Below are 24,786 nucleotides of genomic sequence, written 5' to 3'. Positions count from 1 at the left end.
GCGTGCAATAATAGATACTACTGTAAATCGACGCACGAGATACGAGAACATTTGCTATAATCATTTATTAATTTGTGCTTTAGTACAAACGTGACTCCTCATCTAAAACACGAGACGACCCATACATCGTTTTTTAACGAGATTCGCACTAAATTAGTCCGTGACGTCTTACGGTCCTATCATTCGCGCCCTCTCGCACCTAATTCTAGCTCTCTCGTCCTCGCACTCGGATATAAAATCACGCGATTCTGCAAAAAATGATACTGATGGTATTTGGTATGTATGGTCTATTGATACACCGATGCGATGTCCTCTATAAGCGAAATTATCGTTATCGTTAACGAGGTTCTTTCGTGTGATCGCGCCTATATTCGTACAGCAATTGAGATTTTCGAAATTCCCGCCCGCCCCCGCGCGTCCCTCGAAACTCTACGCAAAGGTGTCGCCGACGCTCTGCGAGATTTGAAATTGGCGCGCGACGTTTGAAATTCGAACGCCGGTTATCGAGCTGAGGAACGTGGTTGGCGATTTTTCGGAAATTTCGAAACACTCGGTGTAAGCATGAGTGCACACATATGCGCGTTTGCGGGCTCGAAGATTCGCTTGAGCGTATTTCACAACGAAGTACAGTCGATTGTTACAAATTCGTGTATAAAATGTCATCTTAAGTCAGAGTTCTCGTCTATCGGACTGTTGTTCATGATCCGATAGAAGGACCGCGAATCCTACTGTTTGCGAATTGATTCTTGTAAATATCGCGCCCTTACCGCAATACCTACCCTCCGGTAATTAAGAGTAAAAATTAAAAAATTCTAATCCCCAATTCATTGACCTTAAAGTACGGTTTTTCAAGGGCGCGATACAGAACTGCGGTCGTTCCAACTTTAAGCCCTTTCAGACCTTTCTGTTTTTTCATTTTTACTTTTAAGAGCAGTATTAAAGTAATTGATGTCAAATATCGAATTTCCACCTCTTCTGATTTCTGCGAATTCTTATATTTGTCAATGTATTATAATGGGTATTATAATATACCTTCTTATATTCAGATAAAATGGCGGGTCTGGAAGGGCTAAGGGACCTTAATAAATGAGCGTGTTAAAAATTATAAAATCTTTATATGTACACTTTTGCAGCCGGAAATCGGGCTGGCACAAAATCCGCGCTTTTTAACTCCTCTCGAGAGCGCTTTTGATATATCAGTAATGTTTAATGTTTAATGTACATGTTAAGATCCGCAGCTCGCGAATCGGTCTCGCCGGAAGTTAATTATTCAAAAGGGGATCGATATCGCCCGATACATTTATACCCGGAATTGATGAGATCGCCTAGCAATTATGCAATTCCGTACACGTTTTGGTACCGAGCTCGGGACACCTGCAATTGTTTATGCAATTGTCCGATATCGCCTGTACAGGCTCCAATATCAACGTTAAATTCCCTTGTCTCGCATTTTCCGAAGATGTTGACAATTATCTCGGGAATCGAAGGAAACCGAAAACTCGAACTTCTCGTCCTCGTGTAAGAAACATTAGCAATAAATAAAAAGAAAAACAACAAGTGCCGAGAAACGAAGATTTGCCTGGATTTACCGAAAAATATTCATTTCATTTCCCTCTCGAAAATCATATCCTCATTTTTTTTTCTAGGTGGTCTTCCCCCTCGCATTGCACTGTTAAAATTATTAACTAATACTTCGGTAAACATCGTTAGTGGTGTAACAAGTTAAACCTATTTTTATATATAATATATATATATATGTATGTATGTATATATATATATATAGAAAATGTGGAGGGTAAAGTAAAGGAAAATCAAGGGAAGGACATACGTCACTGGCAAGCTACATTATAATTCGATTACGTTTCTTTTTTTCCCCCCTCTTTCCTTTTAATTGCAAATCTCTACAGTCTAAGCTCCTTGTTCTCCGCGAATATGCAAACTGTATAAATTCAGACACCACGAACCGAGGAAATACATCACAGACAGTCACTTCCGGTCCTGATTGGAACCAGCCAATGCAGCGATTGCACCCCCTTTTTCGTTTTGTTTATATAAAAAATGTCGGATCCCCCTTTCTACGCAAGGATTAACATCCGAGGAATGTGAAGTCTCGGAAGAGCGCGTAACACGCCTTCGACTGTACAGCTAGACAAGACAATGTCAACGGAAAGGGAGACTCTACAGGGCGGCGAAAATCTCTCGATTTCGGGTAATCGGCGCAATCCCGAGGAAATTCTACGAAGAAATCGTTCTTTCCGCAACTCGATAGGACGAGTACTTTCCGAGATATTCGCGAATGAATCCGGGGAGTCGGGAGTCGGGAGTCGGCATCTTTCCGATGTACCGGCCGGCATTTCCCCTGGAGCCGCGCCGCGATTGGCCGACTTCAATTCCCGATATCTCGGAAAGGAGACGTCTCTCGGAAACACGCAAGAGGGATTTTTGGTCCCATTTCGACCGAGGAACACGCCGGTGCGTGGAAATCCAGAGATTTTTGATTATGCTCCCCGTGGACCCTAGGCCTCGACGGTCGGTGGATCGCGATGCCGCACCACCTTATTCCCCATCCTCGTCGCACACGTTGCACATCCTCGTGACTCGTTATTCCCGATTCGCGGTACAAAGCAGCCGCAACATGATTCACTCACACTTAAAAAGCAAACGCACAGGCAGCCAGTGATTGGTCAAGAGTGAGCTCTCTCGGGAGATTGTCTACGAGGAGATAACCGCGATAAGTCGGTACGTCGTTTCGATGATTCCGCTAATTCGATGCCGAGGTCTCGATGATCCTAGCTAGTACAAGTGGCCTCACGATCTGGAGGGAAGTTAGTCTTGAACGGGCCTCAGTCCCCTGGCGAGTTAGTAGTAGTGACGCGACGAGTTGAATTTTCGATGAGCTCGAAATTCCAGTTTCTCAAACCAGAAAACACTCGAGCTTGGCCTCGATCAACCGGTTGAAACGAAGTCGAATTAAGTGTTCATTCCAACGAGTACCCGATTCCTTTTAACGACGAAAGAAAAAGGAGATATCAATGCCTCGACTCGTCGCATCCCTAATTTGTAATACGTGTGTGTCTACAAAATGTCGAGCCCCTCGATTATCAATGTACATCTACCCGCTAGAACTTCCGGTTTCGTATCTCCCAAATCGGATCTCGCGGGATAAGTCTAGAGTAGAAATTAAGCTACACGCGAGCACGCGTTTAGGTCCGACATCCGGCCGCGACCGGAAGTGGGAAATGCCAATAAATTCGGCATGCCGTGGTCGCAAAGCCTGTCGCGGACCCGGGAGAAAATATATCTGGATTTTCTCTCAGGTGGAAAAGAATTTCCATCCCAGTAATCCGCGACACGTCGCACGGATGTCGGTCCAGAAGAGGTCCAGGGGAATCCGGAAGAGGCTCCAGGATGATTTTAAAAATCCTGGGGAATTCCTGAGGCGGCTCCAGAATATCCTCGATGGGTCCCGACTCGTCCTCAAAGATTCCAGGACCTCTTCGCTCCTCCTCGAAGCTACCTTGGGTCGTATCAAAAGCGTCGCGAGGCTCGCTTCTACGAAAAATCTCGTCTCTTGCTCTCATTTACGACGTGACCAGGTCCTGGACCAGGATCAGGGCCAGGATCTTGGCCAGGATCAGCTGACGAGTTCAGACAGCTGGCCGACCTCGCCGTGAAGTCGGTGAGAGGATTCCTCTTCTTCCGCTTCCTTCAGGGCTGATTCGTCGTCTTGAACATCCTGATCTGTTTCCAGGTTTATTGTCGCCCCTTTGCCGTCCCCAGGTCGCAGCAGTTATCGCAGCGAGCGGAGTTTAAGTCTCAGTACGAAGTACGCGATGATCCTTATGGCTATCAGGAACCCCACGAGGCCGACCACGTCCATCCAGTACACGGCCTTCTCCATGGACATCTGCTCGAGGAACTTCGTCGGGCTCTTGTAGTGGCAGTAGTCCTCTTTGCATTTCAACTTCGCCCTGTCGTAGCCGTAGACGGAGATCATCGCGCCCTCGAAGCTGTACCTGATGTAGCTTACGTAGGACAGGAACTTCAAGTACCTGGGGATCGCCTTGAAGTTGACGAAGAAGCCCGAGAAGAGGACGATCGGCACCGAACAAACCGGCCCTACGAACACTCCGGTCTGCGCAGAGATTTGCAATTAATTTAATTAATAAACACGCTTTATTTTTAATTACCAGGGAATTTTTAAGGACTCACCTCGACGCTCATCGCTGCACCTATCACCAGGCCAATTGATTGCGAAACCAGTGCTGTCAAGACGCAGATGTTGAGGTACATGAAGAACCTTTCCGGCTCCAGGGGCTGGGAGGTCATGAAGTACACGATGACTATGTACGCTACCGAGTACACGATCTAAAAAAATATAAATTATTAATACCCCCGTGGAAATAGCTCTGCCAAATGCGAGTTGGAAAATTGTCATTACTTGAAATGGCAGATCTATCAGCGTGCGTGCGAAGTAGAAGGCCTTCAATGAGTACCAATAATTCAGGTGCTCCCTTACGAATACCGCCATCTCCATGGGAACTGGAAACGCCGAAGAAATGATTTCCAATTTTCAAGTCGCGTTAATTCATACATTATTAATACCTAAGGGACTCATGATGATAAAATGCGTACCTACATCGCCCCTGAGAATTCAGTTCTACTTACACGTAAGAATCGTGGGCATCAGGGCGGTGAACATGAGGAACATGATCGTGAAAAAGATGCACCCAGCATTGCTCATTACTTCCGACGCCTCGTTGCCGATGTTGTAATAAATCGCTCCTATGAGGAACCCCACGATTATGTGGGAGATCAGTCTGACCGTCGTGAGTGTCTAGGAAGATAATTAAACAGCGCATTTTATTTCTAATTAAATCAATATTCAATTACATACGCGTAATAAGTTTAGCGGTAAAACCCAGATGGATTGGCAAAAAAGTCCTGCACAAAGATTCCACACATTCGTTAATGAGATTCTATGAAATCTTCGGAGAATTTCTGAGTAGCTGCCCGATAAATGAATAAATCTCCACGTGGCGTCGCTAGTGTCGCCGGATTTTCCAGCCAAACCGAGGAAAGCCAACGTACCATGTCTCGGATCTGCGACAAGAACGTCCTCTTAAGTAAAATCCAAAACTGGATCCAGCCGCTGTTGGGGAAGCCGACTTTTTGCTCGATGCTCTCCGCACTGTCGAGTAATGACGTTGTACAAGAAACCGGCATGTTTATCACAGTAGCACCTGTCGGGATTTTCGCCACGCCATTCGGCATGCCTGCCCCTTCTGGTTTCGTTTGTTCCTGCGGTGGCGACTGCTTAACGATGTCATTAGACACCGCCTGGGCGGCCGCCAAAGTCATTTGATAATGCTGATAATTATTGCACCTCCCATTGTTCACCGCCATGACGAGCTTGTGAACGCACTCGCCATGTTCGCCGCACGCGACTTCCATGACTGAAATAATAAATATAGAATTATTTCCCCATATCAGTCCTAGAAATATACCTTACATACATCTGTACTGTAATAAAAAGCATGTATGTACTAATAGCCCGTAATAATTATTTAATTATTATCCCTCAGGGTCGGAATTGTCAAATGTCAATGATCGCTTGTTGTGATTCCCCACGTTTTTATAGTCCAGGTGGGAGGTTCCACCTTCTGGTGAAATTTGTGAAATTTCTCACCGTAATCAGCGGGATTGTGATAACTCGGACAATCTAATCCCATCGAGGACAAAAAGGGCACCAGTCCACCGACGTTGCCTTGATAGATGCATTGGCCCTCCGCGAGTAGATAGAGATGGTCGAACATCTCGAAGAGCCTCGCACTGGGTTGATGAATCGTGCAGATAATCGTTCGTCCTGAGACAATTGAATATTATTGAATAATTAGTAATATGCAAAATTTTGCCCAGATCATTTGGAATATTCCATCGAGACTCACCTCCTCTACTTAGGGACTTGAGCAGGTTGAGGCACTGGAAACAGGAGGAGCTGTCCAGGCCGGAAGTGGGCTCGTCAAAAAACATGACAGGCGGATTGTTAACTAATTCCAGGGCTATTGACAGTCTCTTTCGTTGGCCACCGCTTAGTCTTTGTGTCTGCGTGTTGCTCGCCTCGCTCAGTCCCAAAGTTTCGATGATCTCCTCTATCTGAAAGCCGTCATCAAAATTTAACTCAAACATTTATCAAGGTGACGCGAAAGTGACATCCGTGGGTTCAATCGTGCCCATAATTATGAAAGTGGTCTAAGTCAAAATTAAAAAAAAAAAAATGAGTTTATCAGTTATTTCACGCCATATTATTTCATACGAAATTAATTCAATGTAATTTCGAAACAAAAAATATATGACTTAGACCACTTTCATAATTATGGGCACAATTGTTCATAAGATTTCGTTCTTCGAACACGTGTACCGAATCATGAAATGCCATCACATGAACACGGAGGCCCTGAAACTATCTTGACACCCATGAGATTTCAGTTTTCAATTTATTTACAAATATTATTTGTTAAATACTTTAGAAAAAAAAAAACAATGTCATGGGTGTCGATACCGTCCCTAGGGCCTCCGCGTTCACGTGGTAAAATTTTCAACGACTCGCAAAAAACATTACAAATTATTAACCCACTTTCATATCGGCTTAAAAAATTCCGAAGTTAATGCCCGATAGTATTTAAATACGGATTTTGTTCCTTAGCTGAATTATATTCAGCTGGTAGAAAAAGCAAGTTAATGTAATAATTCAGGCCGCCATTCCAGGATGATGACTTTAAGGATATGTCGAAGACTCACGACGATCTTCTTCGAGGACTTGCTGATGTCCTTGCCGAGCTTCAGGTTCGCCGAGACGTTCATCGCCTCGTAGACGGTAAGATGCGGCAAAAGGCGATCGTCCTGCATAATATAACAAGACATCTTGCGGAATCTCCTCAGGTTCCTGTCCTTGCCATTGATAAGGACCGATCCGCTGAGGTGGGAGGTCCTGGAAGTACAAAGACGAATCATAAGTTATTACCCTATTTATTTTCAGTCATTTCAAATGAAACTCGCGCGTCACTCGGCAACCGGAGTTTCCTCGAGGACGAAAGGATCTATCGATCCCGGGATCGAGGACCTTGAGGTCCTTGAGAGCAAGACTTTCTACCGTTGCGAAGCCTCGTAGGAGAAAAGCTGCACATTGCGCCTGTGCAATTACTCTAATTGCGAGTCGTGGTCGGCGATATCTCTTACTTGTATCCTGCAAGGACGTTCATCAAGGTGCTCTTCCCTGCACCGGAAGGACCCATGATGGCCGTCAACTCTCCTGACCGGAACTTCCCGTTGACGCATTTCAGGATGGTTTTGTATCCTGAAAAAAAAAAAAAATTAGGACGAGTCAATCCCAATTTGACTCTTTCCTTAAATAAATTTTTAAAATTAGCTCGTATGGAAAAACTCCAAAGAATCCCGCGAAAAATACATACATGGGATGCAAGAGCCTAAAAAATAAGTACCTACGTACGAGCAACCGTTGCGTTATCAGGATTGGCAAATATTAAGTCTAAGGAGTGATAACAGGTACCTCGAATTATTTTGTGAATTTTTTCAGAGATAAAGAGAGACACTTTGGGTGTTGCTTCCTCCGTATAATATTTAATAAATTATTTAAATTATGGGAAAAAAGAAATTCAGAGCACTTGGTGCGCCGCGAACGCCCTGGGGAGGTCGAAGTGCATTTCGGAAGCAGCTATTTCGACGGCGTTACAATTTGGGGGTAAAAAATCGGAGTTGGGAGAGGGTCCAACTATTTCCGTGCCGGTGCATCTGCATCTGCATCCGCATCGCAAGGTCCGCGCTATCGGCCAGCGCAACTGCACTTCGGGGTGCGCATCTGCACGCCAAAAGCGTTTCCGTGCATTCCTATCGATTCTTTCGACCAGGTCGTTCACTCAGCAGCGTAGCGATGGAAAAACTGCAAAGAGTCGAGGCCGAGGGCCCGAAACCAGCTGCAACTGGCCGGCGTAAATCGATTGCACAACGGCCGAGTAGTTAACTGAAAAGGCGGGTGATAACTCCTTAATCGCGGTCCTGCTCCCGAACGGTGGGCGATAACAAAAAATCATCCTCTACAAAAGTTGCCGGTCGTTTCCAGTTCTTCAACTTTCGTTCGAACAGTTTTTCGATATTCCGAGTATTTATCGCGGATTCCTTAATATTTGCCCGGCCGACGTCACTCTCCTCGTTATTTGGACCTAATGTGATTTACGACTGGCGGACGAATTTCTCTTTTTTTTCTCTCTCGCGTGGTTTTCTGCTTATCAGCGGCCGCCGATAAACGTTAACGGGCAGATGTTGATGCAACTGGTTACCCAAGATGGGATTTTGAGAGGCACAATGGAAAAAGTATTTTGTTGGTAGTAACTTCAGGGCGGGAAGTTCGAGGTCGCTCGCCTGATAGGGATGGCAAGTCATTTTCATTTCGTTGAAAAATAAAGCCTTCGGCTTCTTTGTCATGGTGAAAACGGACGAGCTCATTCGCAGCCGACGTTATCGCGGAATTTAACACTAGCGGCGATCTTAACAGGGATATCGTCCAATGAGTCGGGCTTCTCGGAAACTTCGGAGCCCCAATTAGCCCTTTTTACCGCATTTATAAAAAACGCCGCGGAATTCAACTAATCAAGCCCTCACTCGGCCTTTTACACCAACTTATATAAATGAGAATTTTAATTTTCCAATTTACGAGACGAGCATCCCTGCCCTCGAGGATTCGGCTCCAATTGTTGAATTCCGGGCCCAATTCTTTAATTCGCCGCAATCTGGAGCAAAGGACACATTTATTATCATACCGTTCCCTTCTTTTCAACGATTATGTACAGAGCGACCTTTTTAACCATCCTTTAAACTCGAATCACACATTTTGCCCAGTCTCCATGAAACATAATTACAGCCACAATGTCATGTCCAAATGACACTTTTCTTTATCACAGTGTCACCATTTTTTAGTGATCCATCAGTCATCGGTCTAATCAATCGAGCGACTCCAAAGTCGTCTGGGACCATTTTGAACGGAATTACGAAATATCTTCCAAAATGATAGCATGTTTTTCAAATTTCTCTCAAATGTGCATTTTGAACCCCGCATCGAGTCTTCGAGAATCGAACGTCGAAATATCAGAAATGTCATTTTTTTTTCATAAGGAAAAAAAAATAAATCTCTCGACGTCAAAATGTGCTGCACTGAAAATTTCATCGAGATCAGTTTGAAGTATCAAAATGTGCCGCACTGAAAATTTCATCGAGATCAGTTTCAAAATGTGCTGCACTGACAATTTCATCAAGATCAGTTTGAAATATCAAAATGTGCTGCACTGAAAATTTCATCGAAATCACTTTCAAATATCAAAATGTGCTGCACTGAAAATTTCATCGAGATCACTTTCAAATATCAAAATGTGCTGCACTGAAAATTTCATCGAGATCACTTTCAAATATCAAAATGTGCTGCACTGAAAATTTCATCGAAATCACTTTCAAATATCAAAATGTGCTGCACTGAAAATTTCATCGAGATCAGTTTGAAATATCAGAAATGTAATTTTTCTTCATAAGGAAAAAAAAAATAAAAAATAAAGAAACCACCCGACGTAAAAATCTGCTGCACTGAAAATTCCATCGAGATCAGTTTCGAAAGGAAGGGGTTATCCATTGGAACAAATAACGCTGATATATTTTTCCTATCTTAATAGAAAGTGATTTCATTGTGCAATTACCCCTTTTCCTGCCCTCGGAGACGCTGTAGGCCAGGTTCTTAAACTCGATGTCGACGGGCGGCCTCTTGGGCAGGTGAGTGAGGGACACTGCCGGCTTCTTATTGGACTGTCCACCTGGACTGGCGCCGCTGTGGTTGGGCACCTTCCTCGCCAGGACTTCGCCCGAGCAGACGGTGCTCGCCGTCCCATTGGACGCCGCGCCGTTGCAGCTGCAGTGCAGGTTGTTCTGAGAACCCCTGCAATCACGTTGTCTCGGTGTTTAGGGAGAAAAAGGTGCTCGGCGCAAACTAGCAGCTCGCTTCCGGCGAATGTTTCGGCTTCCACGGACCCGAGAATCGATCCCCGGCGGTGCAGCAGTGCACATGCACCCGCAGCGGCACTGCGGAAACGCATAAACGCCAAAGGTCGGGAATTAAAAAAAAAATTCCCTCTCCACGTCCCTGCAAATTTTTTGCATAAACTTATTTGCCTCTGACAAGGCAAATAAGAATAAGTAATACTCAATTAATCATTCAAGTCGTCGAGTTTCCACACACATTTCTTATTTTATTTATTAAAATTGAGTTTTCAGGAATTAAACCTTGTTTTTTAGCCTCAGGTATGTGGAAGAATGTCCGAATCCGCGCTAAGATTAAATATAAAGATTTATGATATTTCGGGAATCGATATATGCAAACGGCTAGAGGGGGCGGCCCGTGGTTCTCATCCCGTTTGGGTTGATTACCCAGAGATTGAGTTTTCTATGCCAGCGGATGGGCCTCGGAATTTAATCGGCCGAACTTTTGAGGCCAAACGAATCGATACTAAACCCTGAAATTATATATATATTATGCAGAGGTATAGTCTCTTTGGTGTGTGCCTTTGCGGCCGCGTGTCTTGAACAAATGCATTAAACTTGCAACGCGCGCACGTGGCCGATGACGAGCCGCCGGATTTGCAGGGAAGGTTAAAGGGCAGAAATAATCGAATGAACGCAGTAATCGTAATTGAGGAAAATATTAACATTAAATATGAGAGGTCCCTACCATTCGTTTGCACCCCTGACGTGCGTATGTACAAAGTGCACTTCGCAAAAAGTGTATCGTTTCCTCGTTCTTATCTATCCGCGATGTTTTTCATTTCCTTCCGATTTGCATTTTAAATGTGTATGCATCTATTTCTTGGCACGACAAGAGCGATTCGATCGATCGGAAAAATTCCATCCGCGTAAGAAATAATTTTATGCAAATTCGGCTCGGTATTTTCTTTTATCCAAATCTTCCTCGGCGACGTCATCGAAGACTTTTCTTTCGCAGATTTCATGCCATTTTCAGTGCACGACGATTTAAATTAGTACGCGAGATCTGGGAATTTATTAACGAGCTTTCAACTTTAACTTTTGACAATTAGCATCTCAAGTTTTTCCACGCGGAAGTTAATGTCGAAAGTTCACGCGCGACTAGCTCGAAGATTTTTCCTGGTCCAGTGCGAGTTTCGGAAAATCTTAAAACAATCGCTTTGAGGAAGTACCCGAGGTCGGTCGACAAATGAGTCATTAGACGATGACGTGGAATTCGCGATTTCTGCCTAATGATCTCTCGGCGAGCCGTCATCACGAAGACTAGTCGCGGTCTGGAAAATTGTGATTTTCCGGGGTAAAGTACAAAGAAAATGATATCTCAAATTCAATGGAATTAAAAATCCCATTATTAGACAAAAGGGTACTGGAAAATTGTGATTTTCCGGGGTAAAGTACAAAGAAAATGATATCTCAAATTCAATGGAATTAAAAATCCCATTATTAGACTAAAGGGTACATCGTTGCTGAATCGTGTCTGGAAAATTGTGATTTTCCGGGGTAAAATACAAAGAAAATGATATCTCAAATTCAATGGAATTAAAAATCCCATATATATGTTACAGTGAAACATCGAAATCTGGAGAATGTCGACTTTCACCGGTGAATGTCACCATTCACATAGTCGCTTCGTGTATGTCCGAAGTATTCGCTAAATACCCTTATTTCTGACTTACACCGGTAAATGTTGACATTCACCATGCACTAATATCTGTGGAGAGGGTCCGAACGTACAACAATGTAATGAAATATTCGATCTTTCACCGACGTATTTGGTATCTGTTGACATTCACCGGTGAAAGTCGACATTCTCCAATTTCGGTCATTCACGGTAACATATACACAAATGGTTACATCGTTGCTGAATCGTACTCGATCTTTTATTATTTAATTAAGGGCGTCTGCGAATCGATTTTCAGGAATGGTTTTAGGAAATGATCGAGACTGTTTCTGGAAGAAAAAACTGAACTCGTTCGGTGATATCTTTCCGGTAGAATTTCCATGATCGGCGGAAGATCCAAAGCTTTCGGCAAACATCAGAAGAGCTCCTAAATGCGGCCTTAAGAGCGATAAACTCGCATATGCAAAGTAGTCCGGTGTTGAAATCCCCGCCGAGAGGTCTCTTTGGGTCGGGAATCGGGTCAAAGGATCGCCGATCGATGATCGATCGATCTCCTCGACTCCCCTCGAGGCCCGACTCGGCATGTAAATACGAGGAATTAATTTCCATAAATTCCCACGCCTTTCTCGAGAGACTCTGTCATGTAACCACTGTGCACCTCGTCTACCTAATGTCCAAAGATCGCGTTAAAAATTGCCACCGAGATAAAGTGTGAATAAAAATAAAAAAATAAAAAAACTATACAAGTGAAACGAGGATAAATTAAAATTAGAATCGGAGTCAGATAAGAAGAAATATATCGAGGTAAAATAGTAAGGATGTGAAATAAATTAATATTGAGATAAAATAAGAGAAGTATAGAGTAAGACGTGATGTGGAATTAAAAATATATAAAGAAATATGAAGGATCGTCGATAAAGAATTAAAAATATATATAAAAGGTTCTCGTGTCAGGCTTTGTTTTCCGAGTCTTTCGAACCGATTTCTGCGGAGCAAGGAATGGATTCAATTTAAAAGGGGATCCTTGAAGGACGCGACAAATTGTCTTGCACCTCGGAACAGTCACGATTGCCGGGAATAGAAATTCTAAACATAGATCTACCAGAGCACGAGGCTCTACCCCTACAGGTTTCTCCACAAGCGGAAATAAACGAAGCAGGAACTTTTTCCATCGGGTCCCCGTGAGTTCCCCTCGAAATAAACGTTATTGTTCGCAGACAAGGAAACGCGGAAGCGACACCTTTGTCGGCTCAAATCATGAATTCCCGTCCAGAATTAATTAATACATTATCTATTTTCGGGGAGGAATTCCATTTTCCCCGATTCGGATGACAAAAGCGCGGCCATGGAAATCCCTTTTAGCGGAATTCTCATCCCGAGATGCGGAACGAAGTGGAACGGTTTGCTCTAATTTAGCCACGCACGTGATTATAATTAACACATCGCTAAAATGGGAACATCCGGTGAGAGACATTTGCCCCTGTGAAAATTTCTGAAAAACGATTTCAATCCGCCCTAGGAGGAATTTTCGTATCGCTTGTCACATCATTTGAATACCCGGAAGCGACATTATTTATTTTCTTGAATATTTACATGGCTTATTTATTTCATCAATTAATAATTGGACTTATTCGAGAGGGTCAGAGGAGTTTCTTATCTCGTCAGGGAGGTTTTGTACATTTTTTCACGGGGTTGAAAAAATCATTTTCGAGTCCTGCAGGAGGCGAAAAGGAAATCGGGTCAAATGGCAACTCGGTCGATAAGATAGACTCCTACCTTCAACCCCCTCGACGAGTTCACCCCCTCGATAAACAATCGAAAGGGTTGTTCCTGTCCGCTCGTCTTTTCTTTCAAGGAACCTTTCCGACTTTCTTATGCAAATTTTGTCCGTCGAGGCGTTGAAGGTATGAAAGACGTCACGAATGTTCATTCCTTGGAAAATAATCGAAAAAGGCGTGAGATAATATTTAAGGGGGGGATTTTTATGGGTTTTAGGGAAATGATAAAAATCTGGATACTTAATTTGGGATAATGTTTTACGGGGTTGTGAATTTCTCGGGACGGTAAGTCATCCCTGGTAGGTGTGAATCACGAATTTGGAAATATTCCAAGTCAATCTTCAATTACCCGTAATCCAGACCTTCACTTTATGTGTAATCGCGATAAATCACCAGAGTCGAAGTTTTCGGTGCGAAGTGACTTTTGGCACCCTGCCGTGCTCGTACTTCACCCCTGACTCTCTTCAAGGGTTGTTACGATATCACTGGAGACTTTTATCAGCCACTTATTCTGACATTAAGGAGCATTTGGGGGGTAATTTTGAAAGTATCGCATTTGTTGCTTTTCCGCTTGTTCAGGCTTTCAGAAATGTTTCCCCAACATATTAAAAATCGAGGATTCGTCGGTTTATCCCTGATACCTAATTGCTCCTCCTAGAAAATTTATTAAAGTTCATATTNTTGAGACTTTTATTCTCAATTTAATATCGGAAATTAATTGAACAGGTGAATTCTACATTTTCACCCTTTCAGGAACTTTTTTTCGATTCCTGCATTAATTATAAAAATTCAGGTGGAGGACCCCTGGTCACCACCTGTGAGCACGTGTCATCGACACCAGCCGCCATTTTGCCGAGAAGGATCGATTCCTTGTTTCCAGCACGGAACGGCGAATATTATGTAAAGTTAGCGAGCTGCACTTTCAATAATTACCCCAAGACGGCATTGTTGAGGTTCTCCAGGTGCAGAGACGGCGGCGGGGACCTGATAGTCACCTGGTGGCTTCCATCGGCGATAAATTGCACCTGCTCGTCGCCATTGTACCTGGAGCTGCCTACGCCAGTCAGGCCGAGGCTCTTCAGATCGGCCATTCTCTGCTAGTTCGAGTAGCGTGTCACCTGACAAACAAATTATCGAACAATTAATAAAAATGCAATTTCAACATTACAACCGAACCATCTCGACATAATTAAAAAAAAATCCGCGAAACCCTGACCTATTTCCAGAATTACTTAGATCTCTCAATTCGCGGCAATTATTCCTGGAATTTCCTTCAGCGTTGAACAATGACAATTTGACAATTAAATCATCTCCGATGATTAGTCAAAATCACAGAGACTGAATTTCCTCAAATTTCTACCTGTGATAATTTTCTATTATTTTTTTTCCTTTTTCTTTTTAGAGTCGATCCCATTTTCGATAACCCTCGATGACGTCCGCGGCGACCTGATAGGAAAATGACAAAACGAAAGTGATCATTTTGCCGACACCTCCCGAGGTCGATCCCGGGGGAGGGGGGATTTATTAATCGAGTGACGGTGACAAAGTCGCGCGTGTCGCTTTATCTCAAGGTAAAGATCGGACAGGTAGGATCGCACCTGAGCTAAGGTACCATGGCCTTGACCTTGGTTATTCTCGCCCGCCATTCACGGTTCCGATTCATCCCTGACCTTACTCTACGAGCCAGGGAGGGCGGATTCGGCCGGGCACGCGATCGAGATTAAATCGATCATTTTCCAAAATTCTGGGAAACTCATTTTCCAAGATATGTCCCAAATGATAAAAAAAATATTAATACCATAAAATTCCGAAATTACATTCCTTTACCCTCCGTAACCCGATATTTCCTTCAGGCCAATAAAAAGCTGACATACCGCGAAATTGGCTAACGTTAATCGTTTGATTGTACATTTAGATTTATATAAATTTTCGTATGAATTTTGCAGTATATCAAAATACTGACCACACTTATAAAAAGTTGATTCGATGACGAGTCGATGAGCTCACCGGTCCGAAGTTCTTGTTATTACGTTACGGGGCTGTTTAAACAAAGCCACCTCGGGATAAAGGAATAATTATCGGTGACTCGTCCCCATGGGGAAAAAAAAAAATAATAACTTATGACGGGATGGAAATCGCGCGCGATTATTCGCCGAGCTCGGCGACTCGTTTTTTCTACTCTTGCAAAAAGAGGAAATCCGACTGTGATTTATCGTTATTTTTCATGCAGCTGACCAGACGAGATGAGAGAGAGAATTGCGAAACTGCTGGTCTCTCTTTTTACGTTTTCGAATTTGCGATTCCCAGGAGGGTCGGAGATCAAACTCCGCGCACAGACACCGAGAAATAATAAGTGTAAATAACCAGTGATAATGAAGATCCGTACCTCGTGCAACTGCATACACGAACGTGCATCATGGGATTTACGAGATACCAGTTTAAAATCATTAAATCATTTTTATCCGGAGCAAAATGATGTAAATTGCTAGTACACGAATTTTTACGAGATATGAAATTCGCCATGAAATGAATAAAAAGTCGAGAGTGAAGATGCAGTTCGCGGCCGATGCACTTATCCTGCGTTCATGAACTGCACGTCATCGGTGATACAGTAAACCAGTTAGGGATCATTAAATCACTTTCTGGAGCACAATTCCATCCCGGCTGTGCGAATCCGGGGCCGCTTATCTATTATCAAGATATCCCGCAAAACGATGCAAATCGCATCGTTTGTATGACGTTTCGGGGTCATCGTTGCAGAGTGATTGTCGTCTAGACAAGACTCGTTAAAGGCGATCATTGGCCCCCGGCCAGGAAAATCCTTGCACTTCTCGAGTGATAAAAATTTCCCATTTTTTTATCCCCTCAATTTTTTTTTCCCCTATTTTCGACGCGAATAATCCGATTCGAATTCGGCGATTCAATTCCCAGCGACACATTTCTCACTTATATGTAACGAGCACCTATATATATGTGCTTGAATTGCACAGTTGATCGCCAACATTGACGGGCACAAAGGGGCGGGCAGAAATTTCATTGGCAAAGCAGACATCGAATGATTGACCTCGGTGAACCTGAAGTGACATTACAGGCCGAGTGTCGTCGAAAATTAACGTGCGACGACGACGAGGGAGGCCCATTTTTTTTTTATCCCCGACCTCGGTCGACATGGTGGAAAGTCCGAATTAATTAAAAAAAGAAAAAAAAATTACAAGAGCCCCCTTCGAACCTATTCCCAATATTTTTTTTCTAACGAGTCTCAAATGTCGAGCATCACGAAAAGTTACATCTGTCGCGATTAACAAAATTTCATGATTAACAGCATTTAATTTATTTGTTAATCAATTTTTCCCGACCTCGTTGGACATGGCAGAAGGTCCGAATGAAGTGAAGAAAATTAAATAAATCCTCTTAGACTGTTTTTTACCATTTTTTTTTCAATGTCTTTTTTCAACAAGATTGCAATTGTCATGGTAAAATTGAGGGAAACGAAAGTTAGAGATCATGTAGCTCATTCGGCAAGTTTTCGAGGAGTTCCTCGAGGCCACTATTATCTACGGAATTAACCCCTGTAATTGCACTTATTGAGGTGCGTGGCGTGCAAGGAGCCGCAATTCCGCGAATGCATCACTCGGGTTATCATTCGGAGTCATCGCATCTCCGGAGAGGATGGAAAACCCGGGAAACGTATTCAAGGAGGACTCGATGACGTGGGATTGGTCATCGATCGATTCCGATCACGTCTCCGGTGCAAATTCATTGAACCTCCGAATCGATACGAAGCAAATGCACGAAGAAATAATCGCAACCGATAAGGACCTCAAATACCGGCCCCCCCAAAAAAGAATAAAAAATTGAGAATTCAATAATAAATCAATAAAAAAATTAATTCATTGTACCTCCGAATCGATACGAAGCAAATGCACGAAGAAATAATCGTAACTGATAAGGACCTCAAATACCGGCCCCCCCAAAAAAGAATAAAAAATTGAGAATTCAATAATAAATCAATCAAAAAATTAATTCATTGAACCTCCGAATCGATACGAAGCAAATGCACGAAGAAATAATCGTAACTGATAAGGACCTCAAATATCGGCCCCCCAAAANAAACCCGGGAAACGTATTCAAGGAGGACTCGATGACGTGGGATTGGTCATCGATCGATTCCGATCACGTCTCCGGTGCAAATTCATTGAACCTCCGAATCGATACGAAGCAAATGCACGAAGAAATAATCGTAACCGATAAGGACCTCAAATACCGGCCCCCCCAAAAAAGAATAAAAAATTGAGAATTCAATAATAAATCAACCCAAAAATTAAATCCGACCACGTCTTCTTGCCATCGGGAAATCATTGAAACCTTAACCCGATAAGAAGTAAAGTCACTGTCGGAGCAAAAAAAAGAGATTGCAAAATTGAAGAGTAAATAATATGCCAATTGATAACTCGATTGGTCATCCATCGATTCCAATCACGTCGTGGCATTGTTCCGCAGTGATTGAATATCCGCTAGGAAGTGAACCCACGAGGAAGTAATCGTAATGAAAGACCTCGAGAAAGAATATCCGAGGTAAAGGAATATTGAAAATAAGACGTCCAAAGTCAATTAACAACCGGCGTTTCCTGCCAGGGATGTATGACGTCAGGAGTCCGAAAATTTGCCTAAATTCCCAATTGTTATGCACGAGGGGGCCCGTCCTTGATGCATGCCCGACAACAGTGCCCTTCTGCACATAATCTGCATACTCGCGTTCCCTCTCTCTCTTCCCAATCGACATCCGATTCCGTCCATCTCTCTCGCTCCCTTAGGAGCGCTTCTTCGTCCTTCCTTTGTCCGGCGTCTCGTCCACGCAGGACAGCTCTGGATTATCGACATTCAATCCGCAACAGTAGCCTCGTGTGCACTTTGTCAAACGAGGACAATGAGGTCTTAAAACCGGGGATAAAAAATGAAGGAACGGGGGGGCGTTGGGAGATCATACGTAACCTCTAAATTGCGGGGGAAAAAGTGCGGAGAGATAGGGCGTGGGAGATATTCGAGGCCCGCGAAAGTTCACTCCAGAAATAAAGCGTTACGAGGAAAGCTGCCCTCTTTGAGATGGCTTCCCCAGGCTTACCTCGCCCACGCCTTTTCGCGATTTCAGTGATTATTTAGGCTTTTTTTTCCCCCGATGATGTTTAAAATCCATCGAGAGGTGATCAGTGAAAAAAGTATCCGTGCACAGTGGTGGCTGGAGATGGATACTCAGACTTACTCCACCCACGCCTTTTCGGGATTTTATCAATTATTAAGCGATATTATTAAATATCCACAGGTGACCAGTGAGAAATATCGGGAGAACAAGAACGTCGAGTGATTTTTTTTTCTCCCGATGATGTTTAAAATCCATCGAGAGGTGATCAGTGAAAAAAATATCCGTGCACAGTGGTGACTGGAGATGGATACTCAGACTTACTCCACCCACGCATTTTCGGGATTTCATCAGTTATTAAGCGATATTATTAAATATCCATAGGTGACCAGTGAGAAATATCGGAAGAACAAGAACGTCGAGTGATTATTTAGCGAGGTGTTTTTTCCCCCGATGATGTGTAAAATCCATCGAGAGGTGACCAGTGAAAAAAAAAATGTGCACAGTGGTGGCTGGAGATGGATACTCAGACTTACTCCACCCACGCGTTTTCGGGATTTTATCAGTTATTAAGCGATATTATTAAATATCCATAGGTGACCAGTGAGAAATATCGGGAGAACAAGAACGTCGAAAGATCGAGAATTATCAATGAAGTTCATTCAGGGCATTATTTAGAAACCTCGAGTAGAGCACGATTTCGATCCAATTTTCTCTCAAAACGTTTTAATTCTCCGACATAGCAAACGTTCCCATGAGCGAAACATGTACCGACGACCTAACCTCCTCTAGTACCATAATTCTCAACGTTGGGCTATCAAAATCCCCGGCTTTCAGAAACCACCTCGGAACGATCCCATTCTCCATTCCCGAGGACAAAGAGCCTGCGCCAAACCGTCACCCTGGACGAGACCTGCCCCACCAACCTGAGCCACGGCCATAACCGCAACCACCCAGCGTCGTCGAAAACCACATCCCATCCCGAGGAGATCAGGGTTTAAAAAACGCAAAACCACCAGCGTCCCGTCGATCCAAGCTCGCCCCATTGGTATGGAAACAAAACCAAGCGACCCCGCCACCATGACAGTCCTCTTCCAGCTTCTGCCCCCAGGGCGCACGACGCCTAGGTCTTGGGACATCCCACGAAGCGTCATGGGCAATGCCAAGATATAAACCGGACCTCAGGGGGTCTAGGGAAAATATTTCGATATATACCTCGACATGACGACACAATGTCCACATAATGTCGACACAATCCCAGTAGAACCTCAACATAAATATAACCTATCGTTCCTCGCGAGGCGTTTCCTTTGTTGTCCCCAGAGTGGTCTCACCCCAAGCGCAGGCCCTGAGCACTCACCGCCCTAGGAAGGAGCGTCGTCGACGGCTGCCTCATTCCCCGTCGAGGCAGATGTCTCTAGGAGTCCGATATACCGAAACCCTGCCCGAGGTCGAAGAATCTGGAGGGTTCCCGAAAATCCCAGGGAAGCGTTTAGTCCCTGAGACTTTCCAAGGTGTGTGGTCCGAGGTTTCTCAGGCAGGTGGAAGATACCCTAGGAAGTCTACGTATCCAGGAGTCGATCGCGTGCCCAACCCCCAGGAGCTTACGATAACCTGAGCTGGTTCTGGCTTCCAACTCGGCCCCGACCCAGGTAGTCGTCGACCGACCAGCCACGGACGCGCACTGCCACCCAACTGGTCTCACTTTCTTCCCCCAGGGTCCGGAGAGGTTCCGCAGGGTTAGGGTAGGGCTTCTCGCGGTCCCCCTACTCTGGACCCGCTGCGTCCAGCGACCTTCGTCCTCGGCCACTTCACTCCGGGGTGCGCACCGAACCCGACCGTCCTGGACCCGCACGAACGTCAAAATCAGCTGACTGCCGCTCTGCCGGAGCTGCTCGAGGCTCCTCGACCGACCGCCCGCCTCGAATAAAGCGAGCCAGGGCCGTACTTTGCGACCCTAGCTCTCCTCCCCCTCCCCCTCGCTGAGCTCGCCGCTCCCCTCCCCCTTCTCCTCGCTGAGCTCTCCGCTCTCCCCACCCCTCCCGCGGAGACTCCTGATTCGACCGCGCGCCGCGAAAAGTGGAACTCACCGCGCGCCGAGGAAAGTGGAACTCACCGCGCGCGGAGGAAAGTGGAACTCCCCTCTCGCGAGCGCCACTCTCCTCCACCTCGTCAGCTCTTGCTCCTGGAACCTATCGTATATCATTTTTAATCGTTATATATATCCGTTATGGGTATCTAGTGATACTTTTAAGGCTGTCATCCGGTGTCTTTCGTCGTTTCGTTGAAAATTATTTTCCGAGGATGTGCTTTCTGAGGTATTTCAGAATCGAGGATGGAGCTCGTTTAACGCATTGTCAGACACTTTCTGCTGACGGATCGCCTTCGGGAGGTGAGTGGTGGAGGACGGGTTGCTTGGTCAGGCTTGGTTGCGTTTTTTAACCGCTTTTTCTCGGGAGTCTCGTGTGAGTTTAGACGTCCTCGTCGGAGTGACTGAGCTCGAGTTTCGCGCTCCTTTGTGATAAGAGCGAGAACCTCCTGGCTAGGCCTTGTAGTAAAGGAACTGTGGAGAGAGGAGGAATGACGACAAAGAGCCGGCGTAACTGCCGCTGGCTTTTACGGACGATTTTCCCGGCGCTTTTTGGTCCTCCTTTTTTTTTTAACCATCGCCGAAAATCCTTCACGTTTATCTGTGAAATTGAATTAAAAAAAAAAATATCAGTTATCCTCCCTCGGGGAGTTTAAATGTAAATTAAATATGAGATTGAGGAGCTGCGATCGCGCGATGTATTCAGAGGAATCATTTCTTTTTTTTTCTCAAAATGGCGGCCAATTTGGGCAAGACGCTCTATTTCGGCGGGAGTCGTCCACTCGGCCGGAGAAAGGAGGCGATTCTTTCTTGGCTGGAATATTCGCCGTTTTCCCAGAAGTATCAGGTCTGGGGATAATCGCGGCAATTCGCGAGTAATGACACACGACGAGCCTAGAGAGCCGGAGTTTCGCAATGTTCTCCTTCGAGGTACAGTCATCGCGGTTATACATCATCGGCCTGCACAGAGAGATTCCGTAAACAGAGATTCACTTTCCCATTTCCATACGCAGAAGTGGCAATATAATTTTTTTTCCAGGTCCTGGCGACGTTTACGGCTCTCTTTAGTAGTTGGATATTTTTTTTCGAATTTTTCGGGGCACTGGGAAGACATAAAGCGGCCCTGAGTTCGATGAGCATGCGTAGTGCGGCGCGCGAGCGTAAGGCTCATATTCCCGGGGCCGGGCGTGGGGAAGTCGCCCGTAAACGCGCCGGCGCGCGACGACAATCCCGCGCGGGAGAGAGAGGTCGGATCGGCGCGGCGGCCGAGAGGGAGAGAGAGGGGAGAGGCACTCGGTCGCGAGTCGATACTCTAGCACCGGACCAACCGGATCTAGGTACGGCTGCACCGGCGAGTGCACGTGCACCGGGGCAGACGAAGAGACCCTCTCTAGGTATAAAGTGCGGACTTGGGTGCGAGATAGAGAGAAGAGGGAGAGGGAGCCACCGATACGGGCGACCACGGGAGAGAAGGAGACAGAGCTACCTAGTACTACGCGTTAGCCAAGCGTGAGAGAAAGGCCGGAATTGGAATAGTTGAGAATGAATTGCGCGTTGTAGAAAAGGGTTTACAATGAATATTGCAATTTTTCAACGTATCTCCGAGATCATCGACGTTTCCCCATCTCATCTAAATTCCATATTATTTTTATATCTACACATGGATATCAATGAAACTCGCAAAGGGCGATATCTGTCTCCAGGTAAGCGGAACTAAATCTCGGTTCTATTTTCGGGAGTCTAAGTCTCCATCGGTCCACTTGCTGCGCCGGCATTTTGTTCCTCGCTGGACGGCCGGTCTACTAATTTAATTGCTGGATATAAAAAAGATCCGGCCGAGAGTTCATTCTCCTTAACAGAGGGCGGTATTCATCGGCCGTTAGCGGCCGTTAACATCTAAACTATTGCGGCGCAGAGTTTGCCAATATGGCGGCGCCCTCGGTGGCAATAACCGATTTTCTGGGCCCCTCGCAACCGACAACCGGTTCGACAATTAGCGGCGTAATGGGGACCGTACTGTGCGTTTAATGCGTTTAACGGATAAACTTGAAATTCCCGCCCTCCCCTTCTAAGCCATTCAATATGGCGCGTGCTCGGACACCGCGGTACGAGCCTAATAGAATGCAATGAGATTATCCCATCGGCGAATTAATCGCCCTTATCCCCGGAATTATCGTCCAGTGCATCCGCCAGATGTGGCGACATGCATCGCAATCGCATTCGGCGAGTTCGAGCGACCTCCAACGAGTCGTTTCCGATGGGCCGGGTCCACCGGAAATGCGACGCTACGTTCACGCCGTGCTCCACTTTTTTCCTGGGGACAAAGAGAGAGACAATGCTCGTTTATCTTCCGGCAGGAAATGCGAGGATCGCGACGCGAGAAAACTTGCTACGTCGAGAAAACCCGCGAGGAAGGGGAAGGACGCGGAACTCTACGAAATTGGCGCTAAACAAGATGGCGGACGCGCGGCGGTCTTTATTTTAAGGCATCGTTTTAATGAATCTCGGGATTATTCGACCGTGCACGGATTTAGAAATTTTTATTAATGTTTTATTAAGCGGAGTAGTGAATATTGTTGTATGAAGGGGGGGAAGATTTGTTAATTAACTTTCCATTTCGAGTAGGGTTGGAATTGCAGAGCGGAACTTTACCCTTTCGCGGGTTCGAGGGAAGTTGCATAGTGGCGCCATCTTGGATGCTGTATTCCCATCGCTGTGTCGAAAATGTTCCGTTTGGAGGGAAGTTATCGGTTGAAAATGGATATTGTCTCAGGTGGTGCAGATTTGTTAATCGACTTTCAATTTCAGGTACGGTCGGCGTTACGGAGCAGAATTTTATCCTCTCGGGGAAATATATCGCTTGTTGGGAAGTTATCTGCTGGGAGTGAATTTTGGAAATTACCAGACGTGGTCCTGTGAATTGATACTTACCTCCTGTCGATATTATCAATGCAGGTTCCTGTTGTGTCAACTGAAGAACTTTAAAATGTGATCCTATGCATCGATACGTACCTCCTATGGATATTGGCATTGCAGGAATCTGTTGCATCAACTGAAGAACTTTGAGGCGTTTCGAAGAATTTCCGCAAGATGGCGGGGGCGGACTTAAGCCGAAGAAATCAACGGGTGAAGAAGCGCGTTAATGAAATTGTAAATAAATAAATAAAACAGTCCATCCAATCGATTACGAAAAAAATCTCAAGTCGAACGTTGTCTAAAAAATATCACCGTTGGTTGTTTTTTTTTTAGGGGTGTACTGCAGACAAAGTAACGTTCAGAAGTCGATTGGAGCTGTTTATCTTAAAAAATTATAAAAGATTCGATAATTCACCGTAGCATACGAATATATAGTATGTAATGGATTGGGACTGTTTAAATGATACCAAAAATTGTGTGACTATTAAAATTAAATCAGAAATGACATGGAGATCGAGAGGATGAAAGACATGAGACACGAAAAGACAGAGAGATAATCTATTTCTTTATGTCGCCATTTATTATGTACAATTGGGTGTACGGGTGCAACAATGACGTTATCGGCCTGACCTCTCCGTATCCTCCCCGAGTAATAAAAAAATTTCCCCCTATTCTTGCCATTTCTAAAAATTCCACCATCAGCAAGATACCATTAAAATCCTAACCAACAATCTGCATCTAATTATCCCGTTTTAAAAATTCTCGAAAAAAAAAAGCGGCACTGAGGATTCCACAAAAAGAAAAATATACGCGTCAGAAATTTTCACTAATCATAACGATATTAATTTTTTAACGTTACCCTTAACGTCGTCCCTGCACCCGTGAACGCAATCGCAACAATATACCAGTCGTATAGAGTGAACGGTAAAACGATATCGATCACGGCGTGATGTACCTATCATTACCCTAGATTAGTAATCAATTAATCCGTTACGATTGATATGACTTTATTTATACACCGCCTCGAGCCGGAAAGACCCGAAAGGGTCCGAAAAAGGGTTCCCTCCTAAACGCCTCGAGAAATTTCGCCTCGCTTATTATCATCCCCTTAATTCGCGAGTAAAGGCGCGTACAACACTTACAATTA

General features: G+C 44.7%; 1 protein-coding gene and 1 long non-coding RNA gene across 3 annotated transcripts; one reads left to right on the top strand and one right to left on the bottom strand.

The window, feature by feature from the left end:
• Window positions 1-40: 40 nt before the first annotated feature.
• Window positions 41-20,546, bottom strand: LOC105694796 (ATP-binding cassette sub-family G member 4). Of its 2 annotated transcripts, none has more exons than XM_012415803.2 (12): window positions 19,995-20,546; window positions 14,431-14,615; window positions 9,762-9,997; window positions 7,240-7,357; window positions 6,802-6,991; window positions 5,949-6,156; window positions 5,690-5,866; window positions 5,092-5,456; window positions 4,669-4,837; window positions 4,442-4,542; window positions 4,213-4,368; window positions 41-4,135 (listed from the first exon to the last, which is right to left on the bottom strand). In XM_012415803.2, exons 2-12 carry the CDS (start codon window positions 14,586-14,588, stop codon window positions 3,791-3,793), a joined length of 2,223 nt encoding a protein of 740 aa, XP_012271226.1. In that variant the 5' UTR covers window positions 14,589-14,615; window positions 19,995-20,546; the 3' UTR covers window positions 41-3,790. The 2 variants fall into 2 exon arrangements, with proteins under 2 accessions (XP_012271226.1, XP_012271227.1); XM_012415804.1 differs by having other exon boundaries at window positions 3,791-4,135; window positions 20,340-20,546.
• Window positions 20,547-21,399: 853 nt separating this feature from the next.
• On the top strand, window positions 21,400-24,558 carry LOC105694778. The gene is made up of 4 exons (XR_001103546.2): window positions 21,400-21,653; window positions 21,763-22,426; window positions 23,349-23,873; window positions 23,973-24,558. It is a non-coding gene; the product is annotated as an uncharacterized LOC105694778 (long non-coding RNA).
• Window positions 24,559-24,786: the final 228 nt, after the last annotated feature.

Source organism: Orussus abietinus, unplaced genomic scaffold, assembly GCF_000612105.2.
Source record: "Orussus abietinus isolate OABI.00-Male unplaced genomic scaffold, Oabi_2.0 scaffold27, whole genome shotgun sequence".
In the NCBI taxonomy this organism is placed as follows: Eukaryota; Metazoa; Arthropoda; class Insecta; order Hymenoptera; family Orussidae; genus Orussus; species Orussus abietinus.
Note: the sequence above shows the minus strand (reverse complement) of the source record. Positions and strands in the feature narration are given on the sequence as shown.

Bases quoted from the DNA above. Each gene is read 5' to 3' on its own strand.
- LOC105694796 (XM_012415803.2), bottom strand. From the start codon at position 14,588: ATGGCCGATCTGAAGAGCCTCGGCCTGACTGGCGTAGGCAGCTCCAGG. The intron at 7,358-9,761 runs GTAATTGCACAA...TTTTTTTTTCAG, and splicing joins CTCCGAGGGCAGGAAAAGGG to GATACAAAACCATCCTGAAA. The intron at 6,992-7,239 runs GTAAGAGATATC...TTGTACTTCCAG, and splicing joins AACGTCCTTGCAGGATACAA to GACCTCCCACCTCAGCGGAT.